This window comes from Cadophora gregata (genome assembly GCF_030347475.1).
Source record: "Cadophora gregata isolate MNR1 chromosome Unknown scaffold_14, whole genome shotgun sequence".
Taxonomy (NCBI): Eukaryota; Fungi; Ascomycota; class Leotiomycetes; order Helotiales; family Ploettnerulaceae; genus Cadophora; species Cadophora gregata.
In genome coordinates, this window is record NW_026695937.1 from 959,720 (window position 1) to 984,016 (window position 24,297).

General features: G+C 47.7%; 9 protein-coding genes across 9 annotated transcripts; 4 read left to right on the forward strand and 5 right to left on the reverse strand.

Annotated features, from left to right (window-relative positions):
• Positions 1-265: 265 nt before the first annotated feature.
• ONS95_004386 (uncharacterized protein) lies at positions 266-903 on the forward strand (the record flags this gene model as incomplete). Its single annotated transcript, XM_058497747.1, has 4 exons — positions 266-317; positions 370-410; positions 460-645; positions 697-903. The coding sequence occupies 4 exons, from the start codon at positions 266-268 to the stop codon at positions 901-903; spliced, it is 486 nt and encodes a 161-aa protein (XP_058352475.1).
• A 111-nt stretch (positions 904-1,014) lies between these two features.
• Positions 1,015-1,454, forward strand: ONS95_004387 (uncharacterized protein). The gene is made up of 2 exons (XM_058497748.1): positions 1,015-1,205; positions 1,329-1,454. The coding sequence occupies exon 1, from the start codon at positions 1,023-1,025 to the stop codon at positions 1,188-1,190; it is 168 nt and encodes a 55-aa protein (XP_058352476.1). The 5' UTR covers positions 1,015-1,022; the 3' UTR covers positions 1,191-1,205; positions 1,329-1,454.
• Positions 1,455-4,215: 2,761 nt separating this feature from the next.
• On the reverse strand, positions 4,216-5,234 carry ONS95_004388 (uncharacterized protein; the record flags this gene model as incomplete). The annotated part of the gene is made up of 2 exons (XM_058497749.1): positions 4,216-4,479; positions 4,536-5,234. The coding sequence occupies 2 exons, from the start codon at positions 5,232-5,234 to the stop codon at positions 4,216-4,218; spliced, it is 963 nt and encodes a 320-aa protein (XP_058352477.1).
• A 3,648-nt stretch (positions 5,235-8,882) lies between these two features.
• ONS95_004389 (uncharacterized protein) lies at positions 8,883-10,799 on the reverse strand (the record flags this gene model as incomplete). The annotated part of the gene is made up of 1 exon (XM_058497750.1): positions 8,883-10,799. The coding sequence occupies one exon, from the start codon at positions 10,797-10,799 to the stop codon at positions 8,883-8,885; it is 1,917 nt and encodes a 638-aa protein (XP_058352478.1).
• Positions 10,800-11,186: 387 nt separating this feature from the next.
• ONS95_004390 (uncharacterized protein) lies at positions 11,187-14,222 on the reverse strand (the record flags this gene model as incomplete). Its single annotated transcript, XM_058497751.1, has 5 exons — positions 11,187-12,381; positions 12,428-12,662; positions 12,713-12,831; positions 12,879-14,074; positions 14,130-14,222. 5 exons carry the CDS (start codon positions 14,220-14,222, stop codon positions 11,787-11,789), a joined length of 2,238 nt encoding a protein of 745 aa, XP_058352479.1. The 3' UTR covers positions 11,187-11,786.
• Positions 14,223-15,174: 952 nt separating this feature from the next.
• ONS95_004391 (uncharacterized protein) lies at positions 15,175-16,625 on the forward strand (the record flags this gene model as incomplete). The annotated part of the gene is made up of 4 exons (XM_058497752.1): positions 15,175-15,493; positions 15,638-16,044; positions 16,091-16,260; positions 16,310-16,625. 4 exons carry the CDS (start codon positions 15,175-15,177, stop codon positions 16,623-16,625), a joined length of 1,212 nt encoding a protein of 403 aa, XP_058352480.1.
• Positions 16,626-17,088: 463 nt separating this feature from the next.
• ONS95_004392 (uncharacterized protein) lies at positions 17,089-18,003 on the reverse strand (the record flags this gene model as incomplete). The annotated part of the gene is made up of 1 exon (XM_058497753.1): positions 17,089-18,003. One exon carries the CDS (start codon positions 18,001-18,003, stop codon positions 17,089-17,091), a length of 915 nt encoding a protein of 304 aa, XP_058352481.1.
• Positions 18,004-19,050: 1,047 nt separating this feature from the next.
• ONS95_004393 (uncharacterized protein) lies at positions 19,051-20,744 on the reverse strand. The gene is made up of 2 exons (XM_058497754.1): positions 19,859-20,744; positions 19,051-19,803 (listed from the first exon to the last, which is right to left on the reverse strand). Exons 1-2 carry the CDS (start codon positions 19,989-19,991, stop codon positions 19,136-19,138), a joined length of 801 nt encoding a protein of 266 aa, XP_058352482.1. The 5' UTR covers positions 19,992-20,744; the 3' UTR covers positions 19,051-19,135.
• Positions 20,745-21,562: 818 nt separating this feature from the next.
• Positions 21,563-24,213, forward strand: ONS95_004394 (uncharacterized protein). The gene is made up of 5 exons (XM_058497755.1): positions 21,563-22,604; positions 22,661-22,854; positions 22,902-23,530; positions 23,583-23,931; positions 23,981-24,213. Exons 1-5 carry the CDS (start codon positions 22,256-22,258, stop codon positions 24,005-24,007), a joined length of 1,548 nt encoding a protein of 515 aa, XP_058352483.1. The 5' UTR covers positions 21,563-22,255; the 3' UTR covers positions 24,008-24,213.
• Positions 24,214-24,297: the final 84 nt, after the last annotated feature.

The following is a 24,297-nucleotide window of genomic DNA, read 5'->3' on the forward strand; positions in this document are numbered from 1 at the left end:
GTAATGCGATCTTCCCTATGCGCGGAGGAGCCATGACAATTGAGGAAGCTAATTCAGAGCCGAAGGACGCCTAAAGCGGCAAAAGGACTTTGTGAAGCCTAACATCTCCATCACTCACTATGTGAAGGGTGCTTAAAATGTCACTCAGTACTCGTTTCTCGATGAGAACGACAACCCTATTGGTTTTGTTGCTGTTTCCAAATCGAATGTTCCTATCAATAGCCAGATTGATGGACCTGACGATATATTCTCAGAGCTCTCAACGATGGAGGAAGGAGAGTTTGACCTGGAGCGTAAAGCTGCGAGAGCATCCGGTTGTAAGTAATGTATTTATTTCCAAGGATGTCAATGAGGATTAACATTTTACAGCAATTGTTGAAAAGCTCACTCAGCAGTTCAGCCGCAACTACGTGAGTCTCTTTGAGTTCCTGGACCTTGCTGGTGCTAATTTTGCTGTAGGGTGCTACTTATAAGTTTATCGTTCGCACAGAATCTCAAAGCTTTGCGACTGCTCCGGATGCTATCCTCAGAGTATTGAAGCGCTGCACCTGGGCTTCGGAGCAAGCTGTTACCCAATATGGAGGACTTTATGAGGTACCAAACGAGCTTCTTGCCTTGGAATACACGCAAAGCGGCGAGATGGGTGTATGGAAAAATTCAATGTCCCTCAGAGTACTTTTGCTAACTTCTTTGTAGTGGCACGACGATGGAGAAAAGAATGCTGGACAAACCGTTGCCAGTCTGTCTCTTGGTGGCCGCTCGACCACGCATTTTCGTCCTAAGGCTAGAACAACCCTCTCTGGACCTCCTAACGCTAAGGGTGTCAAGTCACCCGTCTTGCAATTTACTCTTGAGCATGGTGACATGATGGTGATGCATGGCTTCGAGATCCAAAAGCTCTGAGGTATAGTCCCTTCAACACTCTCAATTTGGACAGCCTCGACTAATTGAATCAGCACTGTGTTTACTCTTACGGCAAGCGACGTTACGCTCTTACTTGCCGAACCATGACCTTTGACAAGATGGTCACAGAAGAGGAGAAGCAGCACGCCATGAAGGCCGGTACCATTCCTGACCACGCCGAGAAGTTCAACTACGATGGCAACGCCGACTTCTCAACCCGACTCATCATGAAGCCAGATCCGATCTCAAAGTGTGTTACAAAGGCTCGAAAGGCTGTCGAGGTTTAAAGGCGCGGATGATCAGTGAGTCTTTTCCTTTCCAATTTCTTTTTCCTACACGGAATATTTACCCATTTACGGTGGCATTTACCATTTTTGCTACTCCTATGAGCTCACCTCTTTCCTAACGGGAAATACATCTACAAGACGCATATCACGAAGACGGGATGGATCTCACAAAGCTGGCATAGATATCATGATAGGGTGGGTTCTATAGCATCATTGAACCAACATCATGTTGGAGATGGATTTGATGGATACGATGGGAGGAACATATTATTGGCATCATCGAAGAACAATCAGCACACATTTTACGGAGGAAAGGTCCTCTGTACCCCAGTTTCGCACTTTAGAGCAAACATAGCTTAAACAAGTGATGCCAATTGAACGGCGAAAATCAACTAATCTTCATCCTCTTTATTTTAATTATGAATAGTGGGCTAGTTTTACACTCTGAAACAGTTTAGCAAGACCGTTACTAAGTTGGTGCGATTTTCTGCTTTCGAACAAGACCCATCCCCAACGCCACTCGCTAAAGTATCAACAAACCAATTCCTCCATCGCAAGATAAACCACGCTTTTGTCTCCCACTCAATCAACCACCATTAGAATCAAACAATCCCAACTGGAAATCTAGTCCAAGCCAAGCTAATTCTCATCCTCAACCTAATCCTCTCCCCAATACCACCAAAACACCCACGACACCGTCACCATCGCCAAATTCAAGAACCCCAACAGCGAATTACCCTCCCCCACTTGATCCCCAGACTAAATCAAGCAATGGCTGTCCCGCCAACGGCAACAACGCGCCCAGCAGAGACGTCAGAACAGTAGCCGCCGCAATTGCAGATGCAGCTACGATTCTGAGGTCTTTCCCGAGCCAGGATATTGATATTTGGGGGCATGGTTGCGTAGCTAATAGAGCACAATGGAAGGGGTTAGAATCGGTATTTACCACTTTATCCCAGCTACCGTGATCTTTAAAGGCAGTCAAAATCTCACGCGACCCCCCAGATGTCTGGAGTCTTGTATCTTCACCTCGCGTCTACACACTGTAAGGTAGTTCAGCTTTCAAGGGGTCGCTGGGTATTTATTGCTTGGCCTCCGGAAGTATTACACTATCTCCAAGGTTTCTCTTGACTCTTAGTTCTGCCTGTGGTACTGTTGCGGACGGGAATAATGGTGTATTTTGAGCTGTGCATACGTCCGTGACATATTAATAGATGAAGGCGAGACGTCGCTTCCGGGACTTAGCGAAACCAGCCTGCAGAAGGTAGGAGACCAGCTCCATTTTAAATCAGTAAAGCAGTAGCAGTAATAATCTTCGATCCTGCCTGGAACTTAAGAGGCAAGATCAGAATCTACAGTATGTAGGATTGCCACATCAGGCTAGGAGCCGTTTGTTGATTCACGGGATTTTCTAGATTCTTTAGCGAGCTTCCGCCTGGACTGTTAGCGACTGATGAAAATCGCCTGAGAAGCTCACCGAAGCTTGTATTTTCCCAGTGTTTTGACATCTTATGTATTTTAAAAGTTTATAGGCTTTGATCATTAGAGCACAGTAGTGTTGAAACCTTAAGCGTTCTCAATTGTTGCATGCGTGCAAAGGAGCTGTTGCTGACCTGCGAGGGGGCTGCCATATCACTTTTCCTGCTATCTCTCACTGAGTCGCAATTTTGCCACGAAATGGCTGGCACGAAATCAAATTGCATGCAAGAAGGTGCAGTAAATCAGGCTTCCGGTTCTGGACAACTTGAGCCGGACTTCTGCAGCCCTGCAGCGGACTTTGACATGTTTGGCTTTGAGCACTATTTATAAATGCACGATTGTGTAAAACAAATTGCTTAGACAATCGTTTGGGAAGAAGAATTCATTTTATTAGGTCTTAGGTCTCGAAATCATGAAGTGACGGACATCAAGCCAACGTAAACACCACGCGACCGACCAGTGCTTCCCATCTTCCCTTCCCAGGTAGGTATGTTTTCTTTTCCTCTACCTATTCATTAAAGTACCATGCTTCCCATCTGATCAGGATACCAGTCCCGAAAAAGCCAAGACGGAGTGTATCTCGGAGAAAAGGAAAGTACCTATTTCTTCGCATTCCTACTCTATCTTATCTGTTTCTTAAATCTGTCTACTGTATCTCCACATCGGCGCACGCAATGTCTCGCATAAATTTTCGATTACCTGCCAAGTCGTGGAATTGAGGTGACGGTCAGGATATTATGCGATTACGTTACTCATCACTTTGCATACTGCAATGTCCTGCATTTCGCAGGTGAGGTGAATACCGAGCAGGGCTCTGCTGTACAGTATGTGTGTCGAGTTCAATCGAGCGGTCTGGTGATATACGAGCAGTACCGCCAATGGTATTTGTGGAGACTTCGCGGATTCTTCGGAAGCAACTGAAGGGAAGGTAACAGATGAGTACGACTTATCGATCACGGGGCTGAGCAGTGACTCCCTACTTGGACGACACTTCTATTGATCACAAGGTGGAGGATGGTATGAAAGGCGATCAATAGAGTATGTTCAAGATGTTCTCGATGAAGGCTCGAGGAATTTGCTGGCGTGGCGATATCACCCAACGAGACCAGACACTTTCCCATCTCACATTGAAACGAAATCTCAATCAATCCCAAGATCCAAAAGCCGTTTCAAGAGTGGAGACATAGAAAGTATGCTATGCTTGCTACATGTGATGATCTCTCTCTGTCACAAACACAAATCCTGATGCAGACCTGAATCAAACATTCATAAACTCCAAAACCTATGACTTTTCCCACCAAAAGGCTCAATCAACCTTCGCACTCCCTTGCTTCATGAGCAAAAAGGGGGCAGACAGATCTAAATGATGGCCCAGGGTATCCTGCGTTAGTTCCCATACCATCCCATTCCCGAACGCCTGAAACAGCTAGATAAAACGAAAATGAAAGCCACCTAGACTTGCGCAATTGCTATGCTACCCCATCCAGAATTAGAATGCCACCAATGATATGCAAGAAAATAGCGTTGACGAGTCAAAAACCTGGACTCAGATAGGACCTAACATGCCGTCCATCAGGTACTGTTGTCTCGAGGGGAGTTGTTGCTGTCTCCCAACTATCGAGGCCCGCTGTGCGCGACCCATATTGATCTGCTGCTGCTGCTGCTGTTGCATATTTTGCGATTGACTCGACATGACTAAGATCTCGAATGCGTCAAGGCGTGCTTTCAGGCTTGTGTTCTCCTTTGCGAGGTTCTTGTTACGCTTCTCCAGGTGTGCTATATATTCTGTTGCTTTGGCGAGAACTGTTGCCTAAATATGTGTTAGAACTGGTCCAAGTCTATGTCAGAGGGTAAGAAATAGCATGCCTTGTTTAGCTTGTGTGCGGGTGTGAGACCCTGTAGATCTTCTTTTATCTCTTGGCCGCGCGAGTTCTTCTTGCTTATGACTCTTAACGAGGGGACGGAATCTCGCAATGTGGCAATCTTATCGTTGAGGTTGGTGCGATATCGTTTTTCGATCATGTTATGTGCTGTCTTTTTGACAGGCTGGTAGTGGACTCTGGCAGGGTCTGGACTCTCGTCATCATCTTCTTCTTCCTCCTCCTCTACGCTGGACTTCCGTTTGCGGTTCCCTGTTGGGTCGGGTGACGGCGGAGATGAGGAGGGAGAGGCGGCGAATTGTGGTTGTGTGGATGGCATGGCGATGCTGCGAAGTCTGGCTTCTTCTTGAGGAGTGAGTGTTCCAACACATTGTTGCGCTTGTCTCGTACCAGCGACTGGTCGCGGCCAAGACAGAGGTTTTGAGTAGAGGCCCTCGCGACTGGGTATAGTGGTCATTGGTGGCGGAACTATTGCGTCTGGTGTTTGGAAGAGGGGTTCCTCTGACATTGGATCTTCGCCGAATATTGCAGAGTCGTCGGTCATCCTAGATCCTTGATTTCCGTATCCACTGCCCTGCATTTCCAAGCCGGACATAGAAGGAGAGGACGGTTCGGCCTTGAACTTGGGGAAATACTCCTCGGAAGTTGGTGAGAGGGCTGCGTCGCTTGGGTCGTCCCAGCGCATCCAGTCTTCGAATGTACCAAAGTTAAATGTTTGTTCAGACTTGATGTCTGGTCTGATCTCTTCCTGAGGTAAAGTGTATGGCGTAGGTTGGAATACTAATGGTTCTGGGGATATCGGCGATGGTAGGGTTGAGTCGCACGAATCCGAGGCGATTCCTGAGTCGTTATAAGAATTCGAGGCCCAGCCGAATGTTGATACTGAGTTCTAGTTGGAGAATGTCAGTTCATACAGACACCAGGTGATGCTGAAGTGGAATGCAGATGACTAAAAAGTCTAAAGCCCCCACGACAAGTAATGAGGGCAGTGGCGTCCAGCATGCGTGGTAAAGTATGTTGCTGAATGAGGAAGGATAGGCTAAGAGAAGGTAGACATACTTGAGGTCTCTTCAGTGTTGAGAAGTAGTCGACACTAGGAGTCTTGCAACAATCGATAGCCATTTGAATCAGTGAGGAAGAAACGGAATCAAGAAATGAATCCTGCAAGAACCGTCCAACTAATGAAAGGGTGGTCCGATTTTGTAGGATGATGCAGCGGGGCTGTCGTCAAATATATCCTGTGGGCGTGATGCTGGGTACCGCGACCAAAGGAGATAGATACAAGTCAAGTCAGAAAGTTGATGTGTCGTGGAATGATGAGATGATGTTAAAGATAAACACTATTTACGATTTGCTGTTTTCTCGGAATAGATGACGTGCCATGCGCATCGGGGGGAAAGAGTCTTATGTATCATTCCAAAGCAGAAGCCTCGTCGATTCAACAAGAGAAATATCGGCAAGTCAGGGACTATCGTGATGACTCCGCCGTGTGGAAATGGCAGTGTTTGGAGAGTGCGAGTGCGAGTGCGAGCCTCGGTGCCGGGTCATACTCGTGATCGTACGAGGAAGTGGACCGATGGAGTGACAATTTCTGGATCCTGGTCGAGACCACCCCGGAGACCCGTTGCCAGGCGTCAACTCAACTCAACACAACACAAACACCCAGACACCCTTACTTGCAGGTTGACAGCAATACTGTATGTACATTACAGAAAATATACTGGCGGTGGTTTCCGAAGCATTCACTACCACACTACCATGCCTAGGTATGAAAGCTTCTGGGTCGATGAGGTTATGCATACCTTATGGATGAAAGGAAGTCACGGGGAGACCTGCTCCAATCTGGTGGCAAGGCAAGTTGTATCGCTGTGGTGTGATGATGCTCCTTCGGGGAGGACGATGATTTCCTCTTCCTCGAGACTCTCCAGGGCTTTCACGTCCACTTGACGTGCTTCTGGAATATACATACATATTCGGGTCCTTCGCTGTTGGAGAGCAGCGCGAACAGTGCAGTGCAGTGCAGCAGCTAGACGCCAGGTAAGGTTAAGGGACTGTAAGTTTGCTCTGGAGTCTGATGGTCAACAGTTACTTCGTTACCTATTGGCCGATGGCAGAACGGAATGAAGGGCACTGATGCAGGGCAACGCAACGCAATGGCATCGAACGAGGAATCAAGAGCAACGGACGACAACTGGTCTTGTGGGCTGATTCTTGAGGCGAGTTTGCGCTGCCTGCATACAATGCTCCGCCTAGGCTAGGTACAGGTACACTACCAAACCCTGGAGCCACCCGCGGCACGGCACTGCTGGATGCCCAAGCCGCGGAGGCTGCCGGGCTGCAAATACAGAGTAGATCCTGCGGGATATTATACAGTAGCTCGGGTAAATTACCAGTGTGTACTGGGTGATGGCCTACTTCGGCCTCTCCATGTAAAATAATTGGATTAAGGTGTGAGGATACCACGCCCTTGACAGCTGGACAGATGGTAATTCGAGAGAGAATTGGGACGACAGTCCACTGAGCTCGACGGTTTTCCTGTTTCCTCTGCTTAACTTTGTGCAAATCACGCTAAGCCTTGCATATTTCCTGCTTAGTCATCACTTGCTGCCCCACACCAGCTATTCAGCATCCCGACTGGTACCTTGGTAAGACTCCTTTCCCTCCTCTACCTACAGCAGCCACTCGAGGAGAAAGAGGCAAGGACGATGATGAGGTTCGTATATTTTGATGCATTATTCTCAGACAGGCAATCCGAACCGTCAGCAAGTCTACGGGTCTCTGTCCAATCCAGGTTTTCGATCTCGAGCTCGAGAGTCTCCGTTAGCAACCATGATTGCTTTATATCATCACAGGCTACCGCTTGCAATGCGAGGCTCGTTAGCTAGGCGGCTTGTACCTGGCCTGGCGAGGTCATAGACTCATCCGTCGACGTACGATGATTCTGGACCGAGCCTAATCAAAGAATCGTTCTTCCGCAGCGAATCTTTCCTTGTCATTGAAACTTCTCTTGTTTGTTCCCATGCTCGGAAACCCCACATCGATGTGTCTGATTAACTTCAAGGGGTGATCACCGTGATGCCTGTTCGCCAGCTGAAGCAAAGACACATCTTCTCCAAGCGCGCTCAGTACCCCCACTTCCATTCAAATATCAGCTAACACAGGTTTCCAGTATTTTCTCCTACGTGGATAAAGAGCATGCCCCTCAAGCCAGCTCCCGCTTAGTAGTTCCAAATCCGTAAAACATCCCGCCGTATACTAACGCCGACGTCCCAGAAGGTTACACCAAGATAGCCAGATTTAGGCTTGTGCCTCATACAGCACTCATCGACAGGTTGTTTGCTCTGATCTGCAAGTTATCAAGCCTCCGCTTGCAGCTTAAAGCATGGGGAAGCCCAAATTGGGAAACCATGTTTGCGGCTCAAGTCTTTCATCAACTCACTGGCGACAAAACGTTGGGAAGCAGCACAAGATCCACTGAGCTGACAAAATCAACCTTTCGTGCAACTCTCCAACGATTTGTTTGCTTGCTGTGTTGTATGAAAAAATGCAGCCGTCCTTGAGGCTGCAAGCCAGCAATTTTGGATTCTTGATATCTCCTCGGAGCGGGCTATCGAGCCCCTCTGAAGTTAAAAAAAAGTCGGGGCCTTCAATGTGTTTCTTCTCCAAAGCACACTTATCATGCCTCGTGCTACGCAAAGTCTTCAGAGACACAACGTCCAAATTCACATGAACGACGATATTTCCACAAGTCCGTGGAGAAGCCAGCTTGTGTTTCCTTGACCTCGTCTCACCATCTCTCGCTGATACTCGTATCGTCCTCATCCTAGCCCAACGACATAACTTGAAGCACCAAGACCAACAGCCAGATCCATCAACACTGATTGAGGTAAGCAGGCAGGCAGGCAAGCGGGCGATCATTCTCAACCAGTTTGAACCAATGGCATCCTCCAAACCAAACCGCTCCGACTTGGGAGAGCACGATCGTACTTACTATGATACGTTTAGCTCCCAATGATTCCAAGACACCTTCTCCCCGGGTCTTTCTTACCCCCACATACACACTCAATCCCATGATTTCCGTCTGCTGTCTCCCATCCCAACCTTCACGAGCAATTCTTGTCTTTCCCCCACATCTTTGGGCCTCCCTTAAACCGCCGACCATTCCTACCAAGCTGTGGCCGCCAGCATCATCTCAAAAAATACAGAACCCTGCATGTACCGCCATAATGTGTAGAGTAGGTTTCCATTCTGGCAAGTTGAATTCGCCCATCATACAACTGGATTGGATTACCATACCATGCCAAGCGATGCCGGACCCGAAGACGAAGCCATGTCAGATGATAAATATCTCCCCTATCTGAGACTCATCCTCTACGTGAACGAGCTTCCATAATTCATCCCCCATAAATCCATGAGCATAGCACTGTCCAACCAACCTGTAATTGTCGCCGGCTTTCCTCAATATAAGCGGGATTTCGCTACCAGCAACCACTGTACATACATCCCCTGGTTCCGTGGTGGGAGGAGCTAGAATCAGCACGCCGTCTGTCGAAACAGCCAGCTTTCTACCTGTCATTCTCACGAAAAGTGAATCCGACGACGTTTCCGGAGCTGTGAGACCATCCACACTGAGGTCGACCTCGCATTTTGCCTGTCGGTCGTAAATCAGATTAGCGCATAGTGTTCGAAAGTAAGCCCCGAGGAGCGATTCGTTTGTAGGTATATACGTCGGCGTTTTGAACTGCACCATATCGTCATCTGGGCGGTACTGCCAACTGTTATTCTCAATGTATTCGAACTCCATGGAATGATCATGATGGAACACAGCCCATTCGCGAATGCCACGCAGCTCGTCTTGGTAATCGGGGCCTTTGTAGAGGAGTTGAGTGTCGCTGAATTCACTCGACACGAATGCGATCTCGAACATGGGCAAGGCACGTACGGCGAGTATTCGGTTGTTAGCTTGGAATCTGACACTCAAATTCAAGTCTAGAGACATGGTGTAAGTTGGCGTAAGAGGTATAGGGCCAAGACCGCGGATACCGCGCTGAGGGATACCGAGTGGATTGCGGTCTCGAGGAGCTGTCCAGTCGGGAACCCAGGTTGGAACGTTGATCAAAGCAGGACTGGCAGTGCAATATGAGAATATGCTCAGGCTCTGGGTTTGTGATATGTGTATACAGGCTAGGTTGGTATATATCTCTTCCGTGGGAAGGTTGTAATTGACTTGAATTCCGAGCGAGTTCGATAACATGCCTAGAGCTGAATATATTTTATCTCGAGGATCTTTACACTTAGTTTGCCGGATGTAGGCGAGCAATAGCAACATATGCTCGTTTGGCAGTCCACCAAGCTGTGACTCGGCTGCGTACATGCGCATGGCTGCATCGAGATTATCAAAGGGTTGGTATGTAGTCATGAAGTGATCGACTATTTCCTGGCCTAGGGTTTTAAGAGGATGTGCGATTTGGCGAAGACATATGATGTGCTGGAGGACGACTCTAACGACGTTGCAGATGTGGTCCCAGCCTACAGCGTGATGGCCACACATGAGGACAACGCCGGACGCAAGGCTGACTTCTTGCACAATCCATGATCGACGCCACCATGATCTCTTCCAGATATTATCGATGGCATCCCAAGACTGTTGCGCGCTCGTGGCGGGGAACTCTTCCTCCAGCCGATCGATATACTCAGTCCGGTGCTCATCAGTCAACAGCTCCACCTCTCTCATCTTCAGGTGGTCGCTCCGGTTCTCCCACGACGCCGATATTCGTGATATGTGAGAGAAAGCTAAAGGAGTCTGCGAATCTGCATCTCCCAGCCACACAATCGTGCATTGACTTCCCAGATATACTTTCCCCATCTGAGGCACGACCATGTTCTTCTCAGCCACGTTGGTCTGATCAATGCAAATGGCATCAATCCACCAAGGTATACCCGCAGGCATGAAAGTACGAAGCCGCAGCAGAGCTGAACAGAGATTCATCCGGACTGGAAAAGGCCTGCCATTTACGGATATGATTTTCGTGCATTCGGGGTTGTCCCAGCTCTCGGGGAAGTCGGGCGATGGCCTATCCCAAGTATATGATAGCGTCGCATATGGAAGCGATGAGGAGAGAGGGCGATGAAACAACTGCAACGATATGGTTGCGTCGATTTGCTCGCTCGGCTCAAAAGTGATGAGGCGGATTTCAAATGGATCCCTTTTGAGCTCATGATAGAGCTCTCCTTTCGTTATATCATTCATTTGAAGTTCGGCTGTACGAAGATTGGGGATGGTGTAGCTAGCTATCGTTTTTTTTTATAGATTTTTCGTGTTGTAGCAAGAGATAAGTAGTCGGTACCGACCGAGAGCTGGTGCTGCTATTCGTCCACGGGATCGGATTATCTCCTGGCGTAGCGCATGTGCCCTATAATTCAGACAGTCACTCAAACATTAGCGCCTTGCTTTAGCACCACGCTCTGTAAAAGTGTGTTAACGGCAGCTTAGGGCATGTATCCGTTCGTCCAGTGACAGTCAAGTATGGGATCTCTTACAGTATTGCGGGAATGAGCCATAATCCAATCACAGAGGCTAGGAGATGTGTTAGAATACCTGTAGAACATAAAATCGTCAAAAAAAACTAGAGATCTAATTCACTTCACATTCACTCCGAGTGCTGATAGTTGAAGTACCTGTTATTTTTCGGCACAAAAGGAATGCAAGTTATGATAATCTCGCTCCTATCCCATTCTGTCCCATCCTATCCAACAGTTCCCGAGTTCCCAAGCCTTGTTGCCCATCCGCCAGAGCCAAAAAAATCCATTCCCGTACCCTTGACATTCCCGCCCATCACCTACAAACTCCATTATTCGGCTTCCCCTATTCACCTCGAACACAACCGCATATAAGATACTTCCTACTTGCGTGTCCCACCCAGTTCTCCCCGTACATCACGAGCACATCTCGCATTGCTGTGTCTGGACGCCGTTGCCCATTTCCAGTTCTTCGTTCTCGTACTGATCATCAGGTCCTCATTTGCTTGCCCAACCTTCCACCTTGCGTGTGCATCTGACTAGATGAATGTTTGTTCAAGAGGCTTTGAGCCCGTCTTCATCATACTCCGGCACTGAAAGCATCATGCTCTATCTGTTTCATACAGGCCGACTGTCGTTGCCGTCTCCTCTACCATAACAGATCCTCGTTCGCCTCTTTCTCACAATCCTGAACTTCTCCAATCCCACCAAATAGCACCTAATCTCTCCGAACACTAAACCCCGCATCCTCTAGCGACGTACCACTTGAATTGATCAGCGACCGTCCCTGCAAGGGAAACGGCCAGAACAGAGGAGTACCACCCGGAGGCGCAGGACCAATTCCATTCACGATATCCGTACTCCCTACATTCGGACAGAAGAAGTTCATCGATGATGACGAAGATTGGCACAATGCTGCAAAGTCCTGGTGGCTAAGCTCTTCATCAGAGTGCAGCATAGTGAAGGTGACATCCCAATGCGCGATGAGGAAGCGAACGATGTTGAGAGCGCGATTCGCGAAGCCGTGACAGCTTACCATTTGTCGTAGGTTGGCGACGGCGGCTTCGAGTTGCTCTGCTCCGGCTTGTTGATTGCCGAGTGTGATGACGTGCGTTATTGTTGAGGCGAGTACGAAGTAGGGTACGAATGATGGTGTCCGCTCGAGCGTGTAGAGGTCAGAGTAGGATTTGAGGAGGATCGAGATGGTGTTTGCTGCCTGGTGGCATAGGTCGCGGGGTGAGACGCCGGATCCTGTGATGTTGAGTTTGACGAAGGGTCGGAAGAGGAGGAGGATGGCAGTGTGATAGTACATGCTATTTCTAATCAGCTTGGACAGTGGATATGTGGTGCTGTACATACTGTGCGAATAGCACTGAAGGCGTAAAGTTATGGCCGAGCCGTAAAGTTGAAGGAATTTCGGAATACCACCGAATGTATTCCGTGTACACATCATTGAGACTCTTGCTCGTGACGGGCTTTCCCGGTGTATACAGCATATAAAGAGACTTGTGGACAATCTCAGAAAGCTCACAAAATGTTTTATATACACTCCGAACATTAGAAGGCTGTATGCAAGCAGTTTCAATGGGTGCGCCTAGAAAGTCAGCAAGTGGTCAATTTCAAGGGGTCATCGGGGAATCTTACCATCATCTGTATATGGGACCCAAGATGAAGCTTCAATATGCTCCACAATTGGGGGCTTTGTCACCAGTTTGGCATTTCTGGAGAAATGTGGCAATCGACCAATGCTCATTGACCAAACCCTACATGCTTTAGAGTTTGCTGATGCAGTCAATTGAGCCTCACTTACTGATCTAAAGAAAATGCTCCCCAGAAGGTGGCCGATCGCACTGCATGGTCCAATTTGGCAGTCTCGCTCCTGTTATCTTGGACATCATAATGTAGACCCATCTCGATAGCAAGTCGAATTGATTGGCCGGAAAGGAAGATGCTGTGACTGGATCGTCCGCAGCTTGCTTCGCGGATTGACATCAGTCCCAGCGCTTGTATTGTCGTTAGGGAATGCCGGTCTGTCTCCAAATCTAGAAGTCGTGAGGCTTCGGCAAAGAAATGATCCCCAGCTGTGTTGCTATCGTTCGGATCTGTTCGGGCCCTCGGTTGAGTGGAAAATCTGCACCCAACGGCAAGTAAAGCATTGACAAGCAGAGACGAGCAGTACCTGGGATTTCCCGCTCTCATGTCCTCCAAGAAATGTTCTTTGTTTAATGAGGCAAATGTTGGGTATTCCCAGCAGAAGTACAGAGCCATCAGATGCTCCACAAATGCTCCATCGTTAGTGACGTTCGTCCAGCCTTGATTCGCATTTGGATGCGGTTGTTTTGGCTTCTCTTCCATGCCAAAGGTCGACCCAAGAATCGTTGCTTGTCCATGGCCTCTTGCTTCTTGGAGTTGCCGCTGGGACATGGGGTCAGAGTCAGAAGGTTGGGACCATGTACCTATCAGTGGATTGTTTGCTAAAGCCTGCTGGGGGTATGATAAAGGCTCAACATCCCAGACCATACTATCATCCTGATTCCTATCTTCCTGCTCCTGAGCCGAAGGATTGCTTTCTGCACCCCATGTTGGCCATGCCGTCCCTTCAGATCGACTTTGACCTCCTGACCCTTCTCTGTCACTATACCCAAGTAATGATAGCGGCGAACTGACTATACTTCTGGCCTTGCTTAACGCATTTCCAATGGCTTGTTGATCCACCATTCGAGAGAAACTTGTGCTGTTGTTGCTCCCTGAAATCGAGGAGCGTGAACCCGATTCCAGCTTGTCTACAATAGTTTCGACTGTCTCTCCCGATCGAAGCTGTTCCAGAACCTGGTCCGATGATTCTCCTGAAACCAGAGCAGACAGAATTCGTTCATTTTGTCGTTGTTGTGTCTTTAGTGTATCAATATCAGATCTCATCCGTTCTTTCGATTGGCGGACAGGAAGTTCGTAGTGGCAATCGACATTCTGGGCAGTGCATCTTCCACAGGGAGTTTTTCCATCACACTGGAGGAATGCAATTAGCTTCCGACTTCTCGAGTCTCAAGCGTGGCAAGTGTACCTTAGCTCGTTTCTTCCGGCATTCAGTGCAAGCATTTGCCGTCACAATACCGAGTCCTCGACGTCTCTTCGAATTGCTGGAGCTGTCCATCATGATTGCCTACGGCGGGGTGTTGATAGAACTGCAATGTAGGCGCACATCATATGTTCAGACAAAAAGGGTTTTGCTTGACGGAGAGAGGAAGGGGCACTGGAAGAGAAAAGGCAGCTTGGGGAAGCGTTTCGATACAGGTCGAATCGTGGTGGGGTGGTGTTTCTGTGTGGAGGAGCAACTCAGGGTCCAATGACGTAGCCACCAGGGTTTTTGGTGCAACGCGGTTCCTGGTGGGTGTTTATGCTCGCCGATCAATATACTTACTTGGAACAGCTCACTATTGCGTACCACGTGGAAGGAAAGCGTGGGTGGAATGTGAGAAGTGATGATATTTTCGAGTGACCGCAGACCATTTGACACAAGGGAATGTAAACAGTTGAGGAGTCCAAGGAAAACGCGAGAGTAAGTTAGGACTCTTGACTGGATTCCTGATTGTTCATTTTGCGAACAGGAGAAGGAAAGCAATACCTCCGTACCCCACGCTGGATGTATACTTTCATACCTAGGGTTTATTCGATATATCTTGGGACAAGATCATCGAACTTGAAGGTATAATCTGGAAAATCGGAAAAACGAAGATGTCGTCGAAAGGATCGGGCACGAACATGAAGGTTTCGGTAGCACCACGCCATACTCCGGGCCGGGGGCTAATGCCGCATTTTGCCGACAGTCACGTGGACTACATCAAACCTTTCTCTGTCTTCAACGACCACTTCGTCGCTTTATTCTGAAGTTGTTGCCATCTGTTTGCCATGATTCTGATTTCAAGAATGGGGAAATGTAACATCTGGGTAAAGGCATCACACCCTAGTCCAGCCATACAGGATTGTCTGAGTTTAGCTGGTCATGATGACCAGTGCCCAATCGACCCCAACCTTGGCGGCTTCCGTCCATCCATCAGATAACATTCGATTGTCAACACCCTGCATCTTTGATACCCCAAAATTCAAGCATGGCATCCTCAGAAAACAAGAACTCACACCTCTCAGCCAAGCCCGTCGCTGTAACGAGTGACGTTCTTCTCCAAACCCCACTTTCAAGACGTGGAGAAGGTCCGGGACTGCTGCTCATTGTGCCCAAAGACTACCAAGGCCGAAATTCTACAGATGCGAACAAGACTCTTGATCCGGAGCCGCTGCAGAAATGGGCTGAGGAGGGATTTGCAGTTGTAGAAGCCAGATTTGATGGCGTCCTTGACCATTGTGAACTGGCTATCAAGGCTTTGTTACAGTTGCCCCAGTGCACGTCGAAGGAGAAAGTAGGGGTCATAGGTAATTGGCGACCCTGATCCCTGATACCCATATATGTTTTCGACATGGAAACTTTCTTCATAATTATATTCCTCCTTGATCCTAACTTGCTATTGAAGGCGAGTCGTTTGTAAGACAGGTTTCCGAGATACTGACACTGATCAGTGTATGCTCCTCTACCAAAGGAGCTCTGGGAGTACTTGTGTAAATGGACGCAGGTGGCCGCCATTGTTATTTTAACGGCAAACTCGACGTTTACTCCCCCAGAGTGGCCATTACTGGTTCACAGCTCAGAGGCAATCACCCTTTCTCGACAATCTGACACACTTCACATTTATGAAAATGTAAACTCGACGAATTTTATCTTACCAGGTCACGAGGACTACCAAGCTGGCCCAGCTGGTGTGGCTCATACGCGCACATTGGGATTTCTTAGAAGCCATCTTGGAGGACCTCTTTTCAATCTCGAGGCTATCTGGGATGAGCATTGTCTCTTCGAGTTTGGGGAGCGAAACGTTGAAAAGACGATGGGTACTATGGTTGAAGAGCCATACGTGAACCATATTCCCACGGTAAGCAGTAGTCCCAATGACGCTACACGTGTCCTGATGAGTTTAGATGACGGGAGGTATCGGACGCGCAGCACTAACAGCATTCTATCGTGATCACTTTATCTTCAACAATCCAGAAGATACTGCTCTGGAGCTTATCTCCCGGACAGTAGGAACCGATCGTGTCATTGACGAGTTCATATTCTGCTTCACCCACGACAAAGTAGTTGACTGGCTGTTTGTTCTCCTTTTATCCCACTTACCCAAATAATCTAATGAAGTCCAGCATTCCCGGTATACCTCCAACAGGGAAAAGCGTCCGGATACCTTTCACATCAGTTGTCAACGTTCGTGGTGATCGCCTCTATCACGAGCATATAGCATGGGATCAAGCTTCCATCCTGCGACAATTGGGCCTTCTTCCCGAATACCTGCCTTTCCCATATCCACTTCCTAATGGGCGAGTGCCTGCCAAAGGAAAGCGATTCGAGTATCGCGTTCCAGCCTCGGGTGTTGACACGGCGAGGAAGTTGGTGGATGAGAACTCGGTCGTTAGTAACGAGATGCTGGGGTTTGAAATTAGGGAGGTGGATGATGTTTGACAGGTGAACACGGATCGTTTCATTTGGTATCGTTAGATATGTTTCCCAGTTGTTGCTTCCGGGTAATACATATATTCGCCAAAATTTGCACATTGAGGTAATCCATCTTGCTGCGGCTTATTTAGTCTGAAAATGTCCGATGTATTCTTTGAGTTATTGTGACGGTATAGCGTCTAAGCAGGATTTGTGATACTTATGCATCCAGGTTACTTTCGTGATACGACAGTATCACAACCATCTTCACAATCACAGCAACACAAACTCTCAAAACCTGATCTCCGTCACTTCTATTTTCAAATTTCGGCTCACTAGTCCCAAAAGTCCTGGGCCTATACACTAGTTTTGTTGATACAGTAAGTTCTTGAAGATGAAGAGAATCGCTTTCCATTAATACGAAGGGGAAAAGAGCACTTGCCTCTCATGTCAATATCTATTTCTGAGTCTTCTCATCGCAACTACTACTTTACCTCTTCCAACAGGTCCTCGTCGTCCTCTCCTTCCCCTCTCTCTTCCCAGCAGGTGGAGGGGTCGGCTCTCTCGTTCTTGAGCTTCGATATCCACTCTCATTGGCCCTCGTACTCCTACTCGTACTACCAGTAGCATATTTTTCTCTTGGTCTCGGCGGCGGGGCATTAGTAACTTCAGCAGGAATCTGAGCCCTCGGTAGCCCCGGCTCCGAGCACCCAGCAAAATACTGAGGCGCATGAGCAGAGAACTCTCTATCCACAGCTGCAGCAGCTCGCTTTGGATGAATACCTTTACCTACGAAGAAGCTGATCAGCTCTTCTTTGGATGCAGTGGAAGAGTAGTTGTTCCATGGCATTGGCGCAATGGGGATGCGGTCTGGCTCATCGTCGTCGTAGGTGTAGGGCGTGGGAGTATTATCTACTTTTGGGGGTTTGGGCTCGTGTTCATATTGTGGCTGAGATTGGGCAGCTCGAGCCTGGGTTGTGTCGTAATACGAACCCTTTTCAGCATGAAAAGAAGGTGGTGGCGAGGAAGGGACGGCGTCCTCACCATAGCAAGCTTGTCTAGCATGAGCAGTTTTGGAAGTTGAAGTGTCTTCAGCATGAAAAGAAGGTGGTGGCGAGGAAGGAACGGCGTACTCACCGTAGCAAGCTTGTCTAGCATGAGCAGTTTTGGAAGTTGAAGTGTCAAAATATGAGTTTCGCTCAGCATAGAAAGCAGGGGGAGAGGAAGAACGTGGTGGTGGAGAATGGAAGTAGTTTTCCATACCTGGAGATACCCATTGGGTGCGTGGCATACTACCTGGGGTTATGATTGGAGGCCCTTGAGTGTAGTAATACCCATACTGTGGGCCCTGATGGTATTGTGATGACTGCCAGCCCGTGAAAGTGGGTCGGCCATCATAGGCCATTTTGCTTCGTCTCTTTATTCAGGGTGGAATCTACAGACCGGGATATCAGAGGATGAAAGATTGACCAATACGAAGTAATGCTGCAATGCCGTTCCAACGAGAAGACGCATTTCTCGGTGGAAAGGCGGGGTGCGTGGGCTTCTAAGGATAGATTTATGGTTAGAGAATCACTTTGTTCTACTTATTGTTCAAGGAAGTGTACTTCTTTGATCTTCAGAGTTTCATTATTAAGAAGAGAACCTTATCATTTGTGTCATCCGTCGTAACAAAGGCCACAGCAGCAGAAAGGAAATTAGCGAGAGTCAACAAAGCAACCAATGTGCTGCTTGTTGAGAAAACACACGAAGGTCTATCGAGGTCGATTGTTCCCACAAGTACAAGTGCAAAAGCATACAATCTGCTGGATAAACATTCTGACTGTCCTCCATAATACGCTAGAAGCAAAAAGAGCACGATAAAGCACATACACAAAATCACGACCAATCTCAGCCAGACCGGACCCAGCATGACCCCACAACCTCTAAATTTATTACAGCAAAAGCCAAAATTTGCGAGTGTGCCATCGTTCACTATTCATTCTGTGGTCATTCAGGAGTACTCTTGGTAGAGGCATGCACATCATATTGCGGACCTGTCTCCAATGTGAAGCTGCATTGCAATGAGACCATTTCGGATTTCTGCCCTGCTTGTTGGGAGCAACTGGGGATTTAGGTATTTCACGTAGACACTAAAATTCAGTATCCTGTCACCAAATAACACAGTAAATCTTCACCGGGGAACCAAGGGAAAGGGACGGGAAAAGATGTAGCTCGGGGATAAATACAGGAATACATAACGAGATGATAACAGAGCAATCGCGAAGGCGGGGTCTAGAGGGACCGGCGTTTTTCGCCGACCCGTTTGTTTGACCAAAGAAATAGATTAAGCCAGGGTAAGCATGAGTGTGGTTGGATTCTCATGGATTGCATCCAAGCAATTTAGAAAAGCAATATTTGTCACGGAAAGGTACCACATTGCAGATTACCGGGAATGACAAAGAACTGTATACGGCCAATCTTGTTGAAGGCAAAGTGTATCTATACAACAAATTAAAGTATAACTGCCGACATAGTTGAATTGCAAGAGCTGGACCTCACTTACTTACTTTCCAGCACAGAATCTCCCCACATTCGAACACAAACTCACTCCCATCAGTCTCATCCCACTCGACCCAGGCCTTGTGCCAATCATCCATCTCCTCCTTGCTCGCCATACCATATTGAATAGCCATTTCAGCTGGCTGACCAACAGTCCTATGGGTATGACTCGGGCTCCGCATTGGGCTCTTGGAATATACTAGCTTCCCGCCATCTTTCCCAAGTCCAGCTTCGGTCGCCCACTCCTCCAACTTGTTTCCAGCTTCCGTGTTACCACCCATCTTCGCCATAGTAGCCATAGCACGATCCCAGTAAGCCCGAATACCTGGCAGGTCTGGCTTTAACGACAGGACGATGGCAGGCGATGAATCCCGAATTGCAATGATCCCTCCAGGCTTGCAGACTCTGTAGTACTCTTTGATCGCGGTGACGGCATTGGGAAGGTGCACAAGAACTTGATGAGAGTGCACGATGTCAAACGTATTGTCAGTGTATTCAGAGAAGTTTGTGGCATCTCCAACAACGAAGGACAAATTTGGGACATCAGACGGTGGGAATGCAGCAGCTGCTTGCTCAATAATGCCGGATGAATTGTCTAGTCCTATGGTTTTCCCCTCAGACGCGATCTTTGCTAGGTCTGAAGTGATGAATCCAGGACCGCAACCTAGATAGATGTAAGTGATTGAACAGAACGGGTTCTAAGAAGATTATCTACCCACCAACATCGAGAATGTTCGCTCCTTTCGCTACGTGGGAAACGAAGTACTGGCAAGATGTCGCAACTGTTCTGTCTCCGTAGAGCTTAGTAACTGCCGGGTCATCGCCACGGATATTTTCCTGCTGATATGCCATTTCAGAACAACTTATAGAAAAATAATCTCAGGTTGATCTTCGGGAGATGATGTTGAGGATTACCGAGGTCAGCGAGGTTGATTACAGTCAGAGTCTCAGACCTGGAAAGGTTCGGCTTTTATAATAACCATCTTGCACCCAGCATTTGCGCAAAATCGATTAGAGATAAAACTTGAGAAGAAGTCGACGGTCCCAACCCAATTGGTTGAATCGTATGCTCTTCGCCACTGATATGCATGTTTGCTGGGACCTCAAGCTGAGGTAAGCCCTAATAACTTAAGGCTATCCGGAGATCTGGAACCTCAAAATTCCATCAAGGAATCACGTCGCAGCGACGGCCAGTCATGGTGGTCTCAGAGGACAGGGCTAATTTGCCTAAAGCTCCTCGCCGCAATCCTTTGGAATGCGAGGATGGAACATCATAATGGCAGACGTTCCAAAGTACTTTGAAATACGGAGATGGTTCCCGTCGGACCAATTTGATCGTCACACTATTAGAATGAAATGTAGAACTTATTTGCCGTGCCGCTGAAGCGCTGTTTGGTCTGACCTTTCCAACTATTTCTCCATCGTGATATAGCTACGGAGAGCGACTGTTGAGTTAGTTTTTGTCGTTCAACTGACGAGCCTGGAGTCTTTCTATAATGTGCCAATCAGAGGAGATGCAAAACGAGTGAAGATAGGGAATTAGTAAATCGAGTTGGTTGATCGAACCCAAGCAGCTTCTGTCAAGCAGACCAAGGTTGAGAATATTGTCCATGAAGAGATGAGGCCGTTCGTGATAAGGAGGAGTACTAGTTCAATGTTGAGCAAATGATGAGTCATCAAAACACTCAAATTGTATGAAGACAGCCCGAAACTTTACTAGCAGAAGTCCCAGAGAATCCATTTACAACATTTATAAAGGATAGTCCACAGCACTTTGGATTTCAGAACGGCGCAAAGACGATTTCGATGGAGTGGTAGATTTTCCCCGTGCTTGGCAGGAGTCCAGCCAGGTACTGTTCAAATGCTTGACCACCCCTTGTACGGAATTCAAGAACAACTCCTAATATAAACAGGTGCACATCAAGTGCTGACGGTTTGCTGAAGTACTTGTATTGAATTGTTGGTATTCCCACTGCGGGACCAAACTACTTCCACCGAAGTCGAAGCACATCAGAAAGCAATGTTGCAGTATATTTGAGCATCTCCGGATCTCGGGCAATTGGTCCAACACGCCCGGTATTCGTTCTTGCATGCATCCATAGATATGCCTATCGTCAGCCTAGTTGATACATCGACATGTTGCAGACAACAAAGCCGCCCACAGGCATGAGGAAGAAGTCTTTCCACACAACTCGTACCTTTGCCAACGATTCTACCAACAACATGTTTTTTATCTCAAGTTGTCTTTTCCTCCAAGTCGGAATGAAAAACAAAAGATGCAACCCTGGAGCACGACACCGGGTTGTTAGATCCTCTTCCGGACGTGTGGTGCACGAAGCATCTGAAGATCGCGTCAGACCTGGGGAAGACACCCTTGACGCTCCACTTACCCCGCTTCAGAATCGGGACTTTTGGCTGGAAAAGGATGTCGAACGACTTGATACAATAAACTACTCGTGTTGGGGAGTTGGAAATTTCAGCGCACTTGACACCAGTAGTCATGGCATAGCGATCAATCCCTGTTGATGCCATTAACCCCACGAGTGGCCCGGGGAAACGGTGGGAAGCGACCCGTTTCGTCGCTTGAGAGCCGGGGACGTGTTTATATTGCCTTCTTTTGATTTTCCATCGTTTTCTCTACCTGTTGAACGGTGTTTGTGCAGTGATGTTTTATGATGATGGGATATGTGAAGTATTATGTGCTACACAATCCCAGTTGGTTATGGAGAATGCTACAAGCCAGCATTCCACCTAACTTTTCATGTCTTTAGGCTTTCCCCAATCCCACTTTCCCCAGTGCTTACCCGCTTTATGGGCACACGGTCATTTTTGGAGGGTCTTCCTCCGGTGAACATGGGGGCAAAAGTGGGCGTAGAAGTGGATTTTCATGAATCGTGCGCGTCTTATCGTGACAAACAACCAACGGATAAGTCCTCGGGTTATCCGCAGTGTTTCCACGGGTGATGCCGATCGCTTACCTCTCTTGGCTCTTATTGTTATCGGTATTGCTTAGGATATCGTTGAGAACAGCCTACAAGAACAGGAGACATGGCCAGACTTGAAGGGATCAATTTTGCACTGTGTCCAATTTCTTCGACGCCTTTCAATCTCACCAAATGGATTCCTCAAACGAGAAGATGGAGAAAACCAAATCGAACCCTAAAGTTGCGGATTTCAGTGAGGGAGAGGTTTCGAACCTGGACGAAGCCGATATTTTCCTACGCGACAACAACTTCAGCCCAGAGTACATCCAGGAACTGCTCGCCGACAAAGATCTGAATAAACTTTTGGTCCGAAAGATAGATTTAATATTACTGCCTCTTCTTGCCGGCACTTATGTGCTCCAATATATCGACAAGTCTGCATTGGCTTATTCAGCAGTCTTTGATATACTCACAGACACAAATACTTCATTGTACCAGTACAGCTGGTTGGGCAGTATCTTCTATTTTGCCTACCTAATCGGTAAGCCCTACCCACCGTCTGGCTTTGGAAAGAGAACATACTGACTGACATAACAGCTGAGTACCCATGGTCATACCTGGCACAGAAGACTCTGATGGCAAAGGTTGTGGCTGGGTGTATCATTTCTTGGGGGAGCATCTTGATGATTACGGCAGCTTGCAGCAATTTTACTGGACTTGCGATCTGTCGTTTTCTTCTAGGCGTGTTTGAAGCACCAATTACACCGTGCTTCATGATGATTGTTGGCATGGTAAGTTTTGTCCAATGGTACATTCTTCGGCTTGCTGACTTCTCAAGTGGTACACACGTCAAGAACAACCATTGCGGGCTGGAGTTTTCTACTGCTGCAACGGCGTCGGCTCAATGGTTGGAGGTGTTCTCACTTACTGTATCGGACAGGTCAACACTTTCCCTGTATGGAAGCTGATCTTTCTCATCTGCGGTGCGGTCACCGTTCTATGGGGGTGCTTGATCCTCTGGCTTTTACCAGACAACATCATCTCGGCTAAGCGATTTAGTCTCGAGGACAAGGCAGTCCTTATTGGACGTGCCAAACTCGGACGGACTGGGGTGCTCAACAGAACAATCAAGTGGTACCAAATTAAGGAAGCTATCCTTGACCCCCAAGTTTTGCTCCTCGCACTTTACATGCTCCTCAATGAGGTCATCAACGGTGGTATTGCGAACTTTGGCAAGCTTATCATTAAGGGACTTGTCAAAAAACCACTTCTCACCACTGCCCTCGGTATCCCACAAGGCGCTTTTCAAGTATTCTGGATTCTTGGTGGAACTTTCCTTGCATCGCGTTTCAAGAATGCTCGCACAATCGTCATGATGATGTACCTCATGCCTACCATCGTCGGCGCCTGTCTCTTGTGGAAGATGGGCCGTGAGACACAAGCTGAGAAAGTTGGTGTTCTGTTCGGGTACGCACCTCTGAAAATTCTCTTCTTAACTATATTGTTAACCATGGCCTAGTTATTACATCTCCGGATCATACGTAACTGGTCTCGTCCTCGCCCTCCAGATGCCTGCTACAAACTTGGGAGGATATACGAAACGTACGACTGGAGTGGCGATAGTCTTCATGACATATTGTGTTGGAAACATCATCGGCCCACACGCATTCATCGCAAGTGAATCACCAAGATACCCAACAGGCTGCAAAGTCATTCTTGCCTGTTCAGTAACACAGGTTGCAATTGCTCTTGCCTTGCGAACACTTCTCATAGCTCGCAACAAGAAGCGAGACGCAGCTGCGCCCGCCGGAACGAACGCTGAGTTTAACGCAGTTGAGGAAAATGGTGGGGATCTCACCGATTTCGAGGTATGTTTCTGAATCATGTTGGTTGTATTCAAGCTAATGCCCGTCCCAGAATCGAAACTTCCGATATATTTATTAAGTACCTGGTAACTGGGAATAATGAGCAGTACGATATTTGTAGATGAATGTATATGATTGACGAAGACGGAATATGAATTACTAAATATGACGAGAAGAACGTTGCTCTCTCAGATCTCGTATATCGTCTCATTTCGAGACTTCGAACACTTGCGCACGATTTTCGCCAGACTTCCGGCATGAAAAAGAGTGTTTCTTTATGTGCAGTTTATCTTTAAGATTCACATTTTTAAATTGTTCCATCTGAGTTCCTCCTTCATATTCATTACTAGTCAAGGAACCCCAATACAC

Excerpts from the sequence above, each read along its gene's own strand:
- ONS95_004394 (XM_058497755.1), top strand. The coding sequence starts at position 22,256 with ATGGATTCCTCAAACGAGAAGATGGAGAAAACCAAATCGAACCCTAAA. Across the intron at positions 22,605-22,660 it reads CTATTTTGCCTACCTAATCG|CTGAGTACCCATGGTCATAC; the intron begins GTAAGCCCTACC and ends CTGACATAACAG. Across the intron at positions 22,855-22,901 it reads TCATGATGATTGTTGGCATG|TGGTACACACGTCAAGAACA; the intron begins GTAAGTTTTGTC and ends TGACTTCTCAAG.
- ONS95_004387 (XM_058497748.1), top strand. The coding sequence starts at position 1,023 with ATGGTCACAGAAGAGGAGAAGCAGCACGCCATGAAGGCCGGTACCATT.
- ONS95_004393 (XM_058497754.1), bottom strand. The coding sequence starts at position 19,991 with ATGGCATATCAGCAGGAAAATATCCGTGGCGATGACCCGGCAGTTACT. Across the intron at positions 19,804-19,858 it reads AGCGAACATTCTCGATGTTG|GTTGCGGTCCTGGATTCATC; the intron begins GTGGGTAGATAA and ends ACATCTATCTAG.